This window comes from Geospiza fortis, unplaced genomic scaffold (assembly GCF_000277835.1).
Source record: "Geospiza fortis unplaced genomic scaffold, GeoFor_1.0 scaffold112, whole genome shotgun sequence".
Taxonomy (NCBI): Eukaryota; Metazoa; Chordata; class Aves; order Passeriformes; family Thraupidae; genus Geospiza; species Geospiza fortis.
The window spans coordinates 13,805,635-13,816,922 of NW_005054298.1; the positions used below are offsets into that span (position 1 = coordinate 13,805,635).

General features: G+C 57.6%; 2 protein-coding genes across 2 annotated transcripts in view; one reads left to right on the forward strand and one right to left on the reverse strand.

Moving 5' to 3' along the window:
• The window catches only part of PLCD4 (phospholipase C delta 4), a 6,330-nt gene extending 445 nt beyond the window's left edge, over positions 1-5,885 (forward strand). Inside the window, exons 2-14 of the mRNA XM_031057172.1 lie at positions 188-416; positions 641-770; positions 1,201-1,432; positions 1,823-2,024; positions 2,280-2,424; positions 2,837-2,989; positions 3,341-3,485; positions 3,805-3,987; positions 4,380-4,496; positions 4,789-4,967; positions 5,102-5,237; positions 5,329-5,478; positions 5,606-5,885. Of these exons, the coding sequence (XP_030913032.1) occupies positions 188-416; positions 641-770; positions 1,201-1,432; positions 1,823-2,024; positions 2,280-2,424; positions 2,837-2,989; positions 3,341-3,485; positions 3,805-3,987; positions 4,380-4,496; positions 4,789-4,967; positions 5,102-5,237; positions 5,329-5,478; positions 5,606-5,712 (2,108 nt within the window). The 3' untranslated portion in view covers positions 5,713-5,885. The remainder of the gene's footprint in view (positions 1-187; positions 417-640; positions 771-1,200; positions 1,433-1,822; positions 2,025-2,279; positions 2,425-2,836; positions 2,990-3,340; positions 3,486-3,804; positions 3,988-4,379; positions 4,497-4,788; positions 4,968-5,101; positions 5,238-5,328; positions 5,479-5,605) is intronic.
• A 487-nt stretch (positions 5,886-6,372) lies between these two features.
• The window catches only part of ZNF142 (zinc finger protein 142), a 9,558-nt gene continuing 4,642 nt past the window's right edge, over positions 6,373-11,288 (reverse strand). The window contains 3 exon segments of the mRNA XM_031057516.1: positions 6,373-6,991; positions 7,324-7,429; positions 8,315-11,288. The exon segment at positions 8,315-11,288 is cut by the window's right edge and continues 43 nt beyond it. Of these exon segments, the coding sequence (XP_030913376.1) occupies positions 6,492-6,991; positions 7,324-7,429; positions 8,315-11,288 (3,580 nt within the window). The 3' untranslated portion in view covers positions 6,373-6,491.

Below are 11,288 nucleotides of genomic sequence, written 5' to 3' on the forward strand. Positions count from 1 at the left end.
TTGTTCAGCAGTTAATGGATAGATAACTAGTTCAGTGGATGGATGGATGGATGGATGGATGGATGGATGGATGGATGGATGGATGGATGGAGTGGAAGAAGGAATGACTGGAAGACGTCTGTGGGCGGTGGCCCTTGCCCTGTGGTCCTTGTCTCCTGCAGACAGGCGTGCCCTCCCTCTGCCCCAGTCTCCATCAGCGATGTGGAGACGGTGCGGGAAGGGCACCAGTCGGAGGTGCTGCAGAGCGTGGCTGAGGAGTTCCCCCCCGAGCGCTGCTTCACCATCGTCTTCTACGGCCGTCGCGGCAACCTGGACCTCGTTGCTGGCTCGGCAGACGAGGCACAATGCTGGGTACAGGGCCTGCGTCAGCTCATCGAGGTGGCCACCACCATGGACCAAAGGGAGAAGATAGACCAATATCCTTCCTGAGAGCATCACTCTGCCCCCCCACACCCACTGCTGATCATCCCCCAGACCCTGTGTCTTCAGCCTTACCCCAGCATGTGTGTAGGTGTTCTGGGTCTCACCCTCTGCATCAGTGCAGGGCACAGGAAAAGGAAAAGATTCCCTCTGATACTACCCAGCCTCTCTTCTCATAGCCAAGGTCCTTTCCCTTAACATTTGCCCTGGTTTGCTGCACATGGATTCGTGACTGGTTCCAGAAAGCTGACAAGAATAAGGATGGGCGCATGAACTTCAAGGAGGTGCAGCGTCTCCTGAAGATGATGAACGTGGACATGAATGAGGATCATGCCCTGAGGCTCTTCCAGGTAAGCCCCGCACCTGACAGCCTGGGGGGATTGGAGAGGGACTGGAGGGGCTGGAACAAGCTGTACAACACCTCCTTGCAAAAGGATCTGGTCACTTTCCATCCATCCATCCATCCATCCATCCATCCATCCATCCATCCATCCATCCATCCATCCATCCATCCATCCATCCATCCATCCATCCATCCATCCATCCATCCATCCATCCATCCATCCATCCATCCATCCATCCGTCCATCCATCAGTCCACCCAACCAGCCCTCCATCTGCCCATTCATCCATTCCCCATTGATCAATGCCTGCCACTGGCACTGGCATGAGGTCTCTGTGCCCTCTCTTTGGGGTGGGAGAACCCTCCCACAGCCACTTTTGTGGCCAAGACACCCCGCTGTGCCCCATCTGGATGCTGAGGGAGCTCCCTTGCAAACAGGATGCTGACAAGTCAGAGTCAGGGACGCTGGAAGGGGAGGAATTTGTGCTCTTCTACAAGGCTCTCACGCAGCGTGAGGAGGTGCTGAGCCTCTTCCGGGAATACTCCGAGGATGGAAAGAAGCTGACACTGCTGGAGCTGGCAGATTTCCTGCGGGAGGAGCAGCTGGAGGATGAGGGCACAGAGGAGCTGGCCATGGAGCTCATTGACAAGTATGAACCATCAGAGACAGGTGAGAGCTGGCTCAGACATCATCTGTGCTCTGCTTGGAGGCAAGGAGGGGTCACAGACTCAGTACTGTGGCAGAAGCATTCCCAGCCCCATCCTGGTGTGAATGGAAGACTCACCAAGGTGTGATCTGGGTGCAGTTCCCCTTTATTCGGTCTGTTCCTGGACCATTTTGGTGTAGAAGGTTGGCCACCCATGGTGTGCAAGCCCCAGCTTTGGGATCCACTGCCCACCTTTCCAAACTCACTGCCCTGCTGCGTCTTTCTGTGCCCCAGACTCTGGCAGCACCTGTGGCCATCAGTTTAGGGATTCTGGGAGACTCCAGCAGCCCTGTTTGCCCTCATTCTGCCTCTTCCATGTCCCTGGCTGTTACTGAACTTCCCTGTGCCTGCAGCCCGGGCCCGCCACGTGCTGAGTGCTGATGGGTTCCTCATGTACCTCTGCTCCCTGGAGGGCTCCATCTTCAACCCCCAGCACCGGGGGCTGTGGCAGGACATGAGCCAGCCACTCTGCCACTACTTCATCTCCTCCTCCCACAACACCTACCTGATAGAGGATCAGCTCCGGGGCCACAGCAGCATCGAGGGCTACATCAGGTAAAGGGACTGCTCCCTTCCAGCTGCCCTCCAACACCCTCCCACCCCAGTGTCATGTTCTGAGCAGCTCCATAGGATGAACCCCAGAAGCTCCTCTGCTCCTCTGCAGTTCAGCACTCCCTGCACGCAGCAGCATCCCCACCCTTGGTGGGTGTCCCCTGGTCCCTCAGGGCTGACACCCACGGGCAGAGGGGAGGGCAGGGAGCTGGTGCCCTGGATGAGTGCAGGGTTCCAGGGGTGACAACCCACCCCCAGGGCTCTGAAACGAGGCTGCCGGTGCCTGGAGGTAGATTGCTGGGATGGGCCAAACGGGGAGCCCATGGTGTACCACGGCCACACCTTCACCTCCAAGATCCCCTTCCGGGAGGTGGTGAGCACCCTGGGGAAGTACGCCTTCAAGGTAAGGCACCTTCCCCTGCTGCTGGGGGTCCTGGGTGGTCCTCGGTGGGTGAGGGTACATGGCAGTGGTGGGGGAGTGGTGCTGAGGCTCACACACCTGCTGATGCAGCAGGACTGGTCCCACTGCGGGGAGGAGGGTGGTGGCTGTGTCATTTTCTGGGGGATAGCACTGGTGGGTCTGACCTACAGCCTGCACTGTGCAGTGCCAGGGGTTGGGGGCTCCTGCAGACATGGACTGTTGGGGGTGCAGGGGTGAGATGGGATGTGGGGGATACTGGGAGGGGTATGAAGGTCTCAGAGGAGACACAGACACAAGGGGCTCCATCCTGGCACTGATCACGCCTGGATGAAGCCCTTGAGAGAGCTCACCAGCCCACCAAGGCTTATTTCCAGGTGTGCATGTTGCTCCTCAGACCTCGGACTACCCGGTGATCCTGTCCCTAGAGAACCACTGCAGCATGGAGCAGCAGGAGGTCCTGGCCCAGCAGCTCAAGGACATCCTGGGGGAACAGCTCCTCACCACTACCATCGATGGGCATGTCCCCTCCCAGCTCCCATCCCCAGAGGTATGGACAGAACACAGCTGTGCAGGGCATCTCTGTCCTGCCTGAGAGTGCAGCCAGGAGGTGGATTGCAGTTCAGAGAATAGGCCAACCTGTTCCAGCATTGCCCTGCTCCACTGGAGCATTTGAGGACACTGGGGGAGGGTACTGCATCCTCATGTTCACAGAAGTGCCAAGGCTGTCCCCAGGATTGTCTCCCCATGTCCTGCAGAATCAGACAGCGGGGCAAAACCCTCCTACCCCATCCCCTTCTGAGTGCTGAAGGGAGCTGGTCCCGCAGTGCAGGATCCCAGGCCACAAGACCCATGGAGGCACTGGGTAGCTCAAGGTGCTTCTCTATCCCCATCCCCACAGGAGCTGAAGCACAAGATCTTGCTGAAGGGCAAGAAGATTGGGCGGCTGGAGGACACCCTGGATGGGCCAGGGGATGAGGCTCCTGATGTGTCTGATGATGACAATGAGGCAGAGGCAGAGGAGGAGAGGCGGAGGGCAAAGGTAAGTGGGGACCAGCTGGGAGAGCTGAGCCCCTGGACGCAGCTATGAGCTATGGTGACATCTTACTGCATAGAGGAGAGATAGAGACTGCAGGGACATCACCAGGCAGGGAGGACAGCCTTTTCTTCCCCTGGCCATGCCACCCCTCTCTTTGTTGTGGTGGCGACATATTGGAGGTCCCCTGCTTGCTCTATTTCTGGCAAGAAGACTGCTCACAGTAGGGATGCTGCTACCCACCAGCACACCCCTGGCTGCTCTTACCTGCCCTGGCTCTAGGGCCCCTGGCCTGGGTGAGCGCTGGTGGATGGTGCTCCCATCAGGAGGGACACAACCTGGCTCTGCCTTGCAGAAGGACAAGGAGACCTTGGCACAAGCATTGTCCGACTGTGTCATCTACTGCAAGAACGTGCCCTTCCGGGGCTTCCAGGAGGCCCGCAGCCATTCCCGGCCCTCTGAGATCTCCTCCCTCTCTGAAGCCAAGGCCAGGAAGCTCATCCGGGATGAAGGTGAGATGAGGGGAGCAGTGGCACCAGGTGACTGGGACAGAGTAGAGGGGGCTGATGGCTTCTGCATGGGTAGTGCCAAAGCCTCCTGACACTGGGGCTCCCTCCCTGTCTGGGAGAAACAGGGTCCAGTGGGGCTGTACTGTGGAGTTTGGCTCTGGTAGCTGATGAGGTTATTGGCTTAGCAAACAAGGCAGGACACCTGGATTCCTGAGCAGGGAGAGGGATGAGAATTGGTGGGTGGGTGCATAGAGAGAGAGAGAGAGAGAGAGAGAGAGAGAGAGAGATAGATAGATAGATAGATAGATAGATAGATAGATAGACAGACAGTACATGTGGGTGACTGTACAGGCCAGAGAACGACCCCACAAGTGGGCCTCCTGCTCTATCCCTAGGAAATGAGTTTGTTCGCCACAATGCCTGGCAGCTGACACGCATCTACCCCAGTGGGATGAGAACTGACTCCTCCAACTACAGCCCCCAGGAGATGTGGAACGTGGGGTGCCAGATCGGTACGGCCAGGCTGCAGCAGGGCTGTGGGCTAGGGAGATGCCTTGAGCTAAAATGGGCTAAATGGGGCTAAATGCCACCCTCAACACCTGTGTTAGTACCAACTACAACACCATCTGGAGCAAGGTCGGGTTGCCAGCTCTTGCACTGCCCTGGAAGTGTTCAAACATTATCACCTTGTTCCCCTGTGCAACTCCACATCTCTAGCTGTGGGGACAGGCTGGTTTTCAGCGCAAAGCAGAGTATGGTATCTCCAAGCTGTTCTGAACCCTTTTCCCTGCCACCTCCCTCCAGTGGCCTTGAACTTCCAGACAGCTGGCATGGAGATGGACCTATGTGATGGGCTCTTCAGCCAGAATGGCTGCTGTGGCTATGTGCTCAAACCACCCTTCATGAGGGACAAGGAGACTCTCTTCAACCCCAGTGACCCCAGCAGCCGGGAAGGCCCCGGCCCCATCACCCTGACAATCCAGGTACAGGGGTGTGGAGAGACCCTGGGGAAGCTGTGACAGTGTCCTGGGGCTCTGCTGGTCCCAGACAGATGGGGACACTGCTGGGCAGTGTGCTGGCGCCAAGGAGCCTCAAAAAGACAGATTTGGCCCTGCAGGTAATCAGCGGGCAGCAGCTGCCCAAAGTGGCCAACAGCAAGGAGGGAGCCATCATTGACCCACTGGTGCGTGTGGAGATCTACGGGGTCCCCGCGGACCAGGCGCACCAGGAGACCAAGTACATTGAGAACAATGGTGAGACCCACAGCAGCACCATGGCCCCTGCTGTGCCCAGGCACAGCCCCTGCTGTCCTTCCTTCTCTCAGCACCTGCTCTCTCTTCCCAGGGTTTAACCCCCGCTGGGATGAGACACTGCAGTTTCAGCTCCACGTGCCCGAGCTGGCCCTCATTCGCTTTGTGGTGGAGGATTATGACAAGACGTCCAGGAATGATTTTGTGGGTCAGTTCACCCTAGCATTTGCCAACATCAAACCCGGTGAGTGGCTCCTGCCCAGTGGTTTTGGGTGCCCAGAACAGCCCTGCAAGCATGTCTAGGGCTCAGCTGGGTACTAGAGAGGAGGGTGGGATTCCAGTTAGCCAGAAGCTTGCTGTCCTTCCTGCAGGATATCGGCACATCCATCTCCTCTCAAAGGATGGCACCAGCATCCCACCCTCTTCGCTCTTTGTCCACATCCGCATCACTGAGCCACCTGGCCCTGAGCAGGACTGAGCTCATGAGGAGAGCAGCACCCAGATGGAAGCCATAGAGCCAGCTCCAAGCAGATGGGGCCACAGAGCCAACCAACTTGCCCTCTTGCTGACCTGTTTCTGTCATCCCTGTGTCATTGTTGCTGCTGTGATTCCCTTTGCAGTAGCCTCCGAGGGCTGGAAAAAAGCACTGACCTCCCCTTTCCAGGTTCAGGATGCTGCTACCCATGCATGAGTGTGGGGTCTATGCCAGTGCAGCTCCCTGCACCCTCCACAGGCACCCTGCCCTGGCCCACGGTCAGAGCTTGACTGTGGGAAGGAGAAGAAGAAATGGTGTGTGGCCCAGCTCTGCTGCAGGGGCTGGTCCCCTCCCAGTCAGGGGAGCAAGGCTGGAGCTGAGCAAACCCCAGGGCTGGGCACAGCTGGGAGTGGAGTTGGTCCTCACTGCCCCCTAATCCTGCAGAGCCTGTTGGCCCCTACAGCCCCAAATTAACCCCTATCCCATCCTTTCTCTGTAAGCAACTTAATAAATTGTTCAGTGACAAACAGGTTCAGGTCTGGGTGCAGTGATGCTGGGGAGAGATGGGGAGCTGAGCTTGGGTTTGTGCTCCTTCCCTGTGGGCACATGGCCCACGGTTCACACAGGGATTCCAAGCAGCACAAAGAAACAGAAACTGAGCAATTCCTTTTATACAGTTGTGTATTTTACAACCCATATACATATATGCCTGTATATACACACACATACATCTCTGCAGCAGGCCTGTGCCACCAGCCCCTTAAAGCAGTTGGGATTCAGCCTCACTGTGCTGTGCCATCCTTCTCTGCAGGGCACTCTCCTTCCTGCTCCATCCTGGGGGCCCCCTTGGCCTGGCTCTCCCTCTGCACGCTGTGAAGGTGGACAGTGTGTGTGCTGGGGTCCTTTCCCACCCCCTGGCTAGGGTCAACAGCCCTGTGCTCAGGGTGATGCCGGTGGATGTGTTTGATGACCTGGAACTTCTGCTTGGCCTTGTAGGGGCAGTAGCGGCAGAAGAAGGGGTGCTCGTTGGTGTGGGTCAGGTAGTGGTGGCGCAGGCCAGCTGCCCAGCGGAAAGCCCGCCCGCAGGCATTGCACACGTAGGGCTTCTCCTCGCTGTGCTTCTTCAGGTGGGTCTTGAGGAGAAAGCGCGTCTTGAAGGCCTTGCCACACTGCTCGCAGATGAAGGAACGGGCCTCCTGGTGCCGCGTCTCCTTGTGCACCCGCAGGGCGTCCGCGCGGTTGGTGCAGTACTCGCACTCATCGCACCGGTATGGCTTCAGGCCTGCGGCAACAGGGAAGGAAGGCAATGGCACCGGGATGGGGCACCGTGCTCTCCAGTCCACTCCACAGAGCATCAGTCCCCAGGGACTTCCCCCTACATCCCATTTTGTTAGCAGGCACACCAAGATCCCCATTTCCAAGGCACCAAATAGTGCCACCCACACTTCCCTCCCACCTGAGAGCACTACTCCCACCCCATTAGCACAGGATAATGTGCTGCCCCCTAAATGTCCTCCTCTGTCTCTAGCTGGGCCACTGGCAGAAAAGAAGCGTGGAGCAGCCCCAACACCCTCCCCAGTGCTCGACAGCTTGTCCTCAGTGGGCAGCACTCACCCGTGTGCTTTGTCATGTGGTACTTGAGCTGGTTCACCCATTTGCATTTGTAGCCGCAGTCAGGGCAGAGGTATTTCCTCTCCTCCTTGTGGATCCGCATGTGATACTGGGCAGGAGGATAGGGTCAGGATGAGACCATGTCCCCGGCCCTGGGCATGTGCAGGGCTTTGGGGTGGCAGTGAGAGGCTCAAAGACAGTTCTGACATCTCCAGCTGCATGGGGCAAGGAGGGCTGTGTGCTTGTTTGGCAGGCTACGGGCAAGGGGGATCCACAGCAGAGTCAGGATGAGATTCCTGTACTGCTGAGCTGCTCTGTCCCAGCCCATGGATGGCACAGGCTTTGCTCCCCAGTTTGATATGTAAGGCAGAGTCAAATTAAAAACCCAGCCCAACAGAGCTGAGCACATTGCACATCCTGTCCCAGCTGGCCCCAAGAGACTCCAGCTCAGCCTGGCCATTAAAAAAGTCAATACTTCTTTTAGCAAAACCAGACTACTTCTCCCTCCATTACCCTATGCCTCCATCACCCACGCATTTCCTGTCCTAGGAAAAGCCCTTTATCATGCATCAGGATGCTAATCACCTACAGCAATGAGGGCAGGGGTACACTCTGCTTCCAAGAAAGCTAGAGGTTTCCCTGCACCCTAACTGGCACCACAGAGCATGCTGAAGCCAGCAAGCAGCCAAACTTGGCTTTTAATGGTACAAGGCTGCACCCAGAGATGTCTGCAAGAAAAGAAGTGAACTTAGACTGCTGCCACCTTCTTGCTTTGTTAAAAGTCTCCCTTGCCCTTAAACTACAACAGCAGAGAAGAAATGTATTGTACTGACAATGACTTTTATCTGCTTGACTCCTATTTCTGTTCAGCATGAGCCACTGAACACTGAGGATGAAACCTCCCCTTAGGAACATCTTCCCCAAATCTCTGTGGCTGGATGCCCCTCCAAGCAATGCAGATGGAGTAGGATACACTCCCAAGGAGGGCTCTTACCTTGAGACGTGAGGGGTCAGCGCAGGCGTATTTACAGAGGTGGCACTTGTAGGGCTTCTCACCAGTGTGGATGCGGATGTGCCACGTGATCTTTTGCCTGTTCTTGGTGGTGTACTCACAGTCTGAGCACTTGTACACGCGGGTGCCCCCATGGCCCTTCATGTGCTGGTCAAACACAAGCTGGTGCCGGCAGGCAAAGTCACAGAAAGGGCAGTGCAGCGGTTTGTCCTGGGGGGCAGCTGGCTCATGGCTCTCCATGTAATGCCGCACCAGCTGCTGCCGCTCCTTGGCTGCAAAGCTGCACAGCTCACAGCGGTGGCTGAAATGCTGCGTCTTGTGCTCCTCCAGTGCCTCCCGGGTGGCAAAGGTCTCCTTGCAGGTGCTGCACTCCAGGTGTGGGTGCTGCTTCTGCACGTGGCACTTGAGCGTGGCCTCACTGTGACACACGAAGTCACAGCGTGGGCAGCTGTAGGAAACCTTCTCCTCGTGCCGCCGCAGGACGTGCTGCTTGAGGGCCGTCTCAGAACTGAAGCGAGCCTCGCAGCGGGAGCAGCCGAAGTTGAGCTCACCGTGGTGGCAGCTGTTGACGTGGCGGGTGATGTCATTCTGCAGGTAGCTGCTGTAGTCGCAGAGCGGGCAGAAATGGGTGGGTGTCTTCTCGTGCACGCGCAGGCGGTGGATGCGCAGCTTGGAGTTGGTGCCGAAGGTCTGGCTGCAGATGCCGCAGGCGATGCGCCCCACACCAGTGTGCAGGGACTGGTGGGCCTCCAGGCGGTAGCGCCGTGTGGTGCTGAACTCGCAGTAGCGGCACTTGTGCGGCTTCACCCCCTCGTGCTTGATGCGGATGTGCTGCCGCAGGCACCGGGCCTGCTTGCAGGTGAACTCGCACTGGCGGCACTGCAGCTGCGGCCGCTTGCTGTAATGCTTGCGGTGCAGCCTGCGGTGCAGCCGCAGGGCTTTGGCCACCTTGGAGGTGAAGGGGCAGGAGGTGCAGCGGAACTCACCCAGGGTCACACAGCCCCTCTTCTTGTGAGTCTTCATGGCCCGTTCCTGGTGGCAGGTGAAGGGGCAGGTGGGGCAGGAGAAACGCCTCCTCTTGGGCAGGGTGGCTTTTGGTGGGGCTGCATCCAGTGGGAGCTCACTGGTCTGGTCTTTCTCAACACTGAGTGGGTCCCCCTCAGGGAGTTCGGTCCTTTGGGATTCATCCTCGCGATGCACAATGTGCTTTTCAGCACAATGGCTCTTGAGGGCCCGCCGGGAGCGGAAGGTTTCAGGGCACTGGGAGCACCAGAACTGCTCCAGGTTCCGGCAGCCATCCTCCACATGGGAGGTGATGGTGGTGACACGGGAGCACACAAAGGAGCAGGCATTGCAGTGCAGCTTCCCTCCCTCCAGTCGGTATTTCTCTGAGGGTTTCCCAGACTGGGAGGCACCAGCAGCTCCACCTGGCTCAGTCCCACCCCCTTGCTGGGGAGGCTCTTTGGCCACCTCTGTGCTGTCACCCAGCAGGGATTTCTCAGAGGCTTGACAGCCTGATGTCTGTGCCCCAGCCAAAGGAATGCCTGCTGCTTGTGTTTTATCAGGTAGCAGGTCAGCTTCCCAAGAGCTCTCAGCATGCCCAAACTCCTCTGAGCCTCCTTTCTCACTCTCTGCTGTTTCTGTACCATTATCACCAGGCTGGTCAGCAGGCTGGCACAGTCCAGGTGCCTCCTGATTGGTTGGTTTGAGGTTCTTGTTGTTCTTCAGGAGAACTGGGCACTTCTTTAGGAGGTGTGTGTTGAGTCCCCTCTGCTGCTTAAAGCTGGTGCCACACTCACGGCACACGAGCGGGGCCCGGCGGCTCTGGCAGCTGGCTTTGGAGTGCAGGGACATGGATTTCTCCTTCCGTGTGATGTATGAGCACTTGTCACACTTAAAGACCTGGCTCTCCGACTGCACCACCAGCATCTGCACCCTGCCCTCCAGCACCAGTGTCTCTGCCTGCTCTTTGTCCTGCTTCCGCAGAGCCTTCAGCACTGACTCCGAGCCGCCCCCGGTTTTGTCACTGGAGGTGGGCGCATCCTCTGGGACAGGCAGGTGGCCCTGTTCAGGTGTCTTCAGCATGCTGAGCCAGGCCTCTGGCAGCTTGGCTTGGCTGGTCTCTCTCTCCTCAGTGTCTGCCACGACCTTGTGGTGGTCTGAACATGACCCCTCAAGGCGGCCCATGTCCTCCTTTAGGGTGTCTTTTCGCTGGTTGTCTCCTGCCGCTACACTGCCCTTCACCACCTTGTCTTCCTGTACATCTACCTCTTCCTCAAAGTCTGGGATGTCTTCGAGTGTATTGCCACTGTCCTCCAAGCCAAGACCATCCTGGGAGCCCAGCATCTCATAGGCTGCAGGAGGCTCCTTGCAGGACAGCATTTCCACGCTCTCTGGCTGGGTCACACAGGCTTCTCCAGTCAAGTTCTCCAGGAGAGGGTCAGATGAGACATTCAGTGCCTCCAAGTGCAAGGTGCAGCTCTCTGCTGCATCTTCAGAAGCAGTGAGCTCAGTAGAGCCTGTGGCAGCATTTCCTTGCATGCAGTCATCTTCCAGGGCATTGCCAGCAATAGGACAGCTCTGCTCCCCCTCGCCTCTCTCTGCCTCACTGCTGGTCTCTGGCGGAGCGGCATCCTGCTCAAGGAGGGGCACCATGAACACTTGCTGGTAGCCCTCTTCTCCCTGGGACTCCACCTGGGATGGCTTCTCCTTCATCCACTGCTCCTTGCCAGTGAGGGGGGAACTGGCATCCACGTGCAGGGCTGCACCGACCTCACAGCCAAAGAGTGCCTCAGATGAGCTGATCTCCAGCTCCTTGCTGGCGTAATTTTCCAGCCAGTCCTTGTCACCAGGAACATAGCCATGAATCTTGCGCTTATGGAAGAAGAGGCTGGTGTTACTGAAGGTGCAATACGAACAGAGGGCACAGCGAAACTCCTTCTGCTTGGTGTGCTTG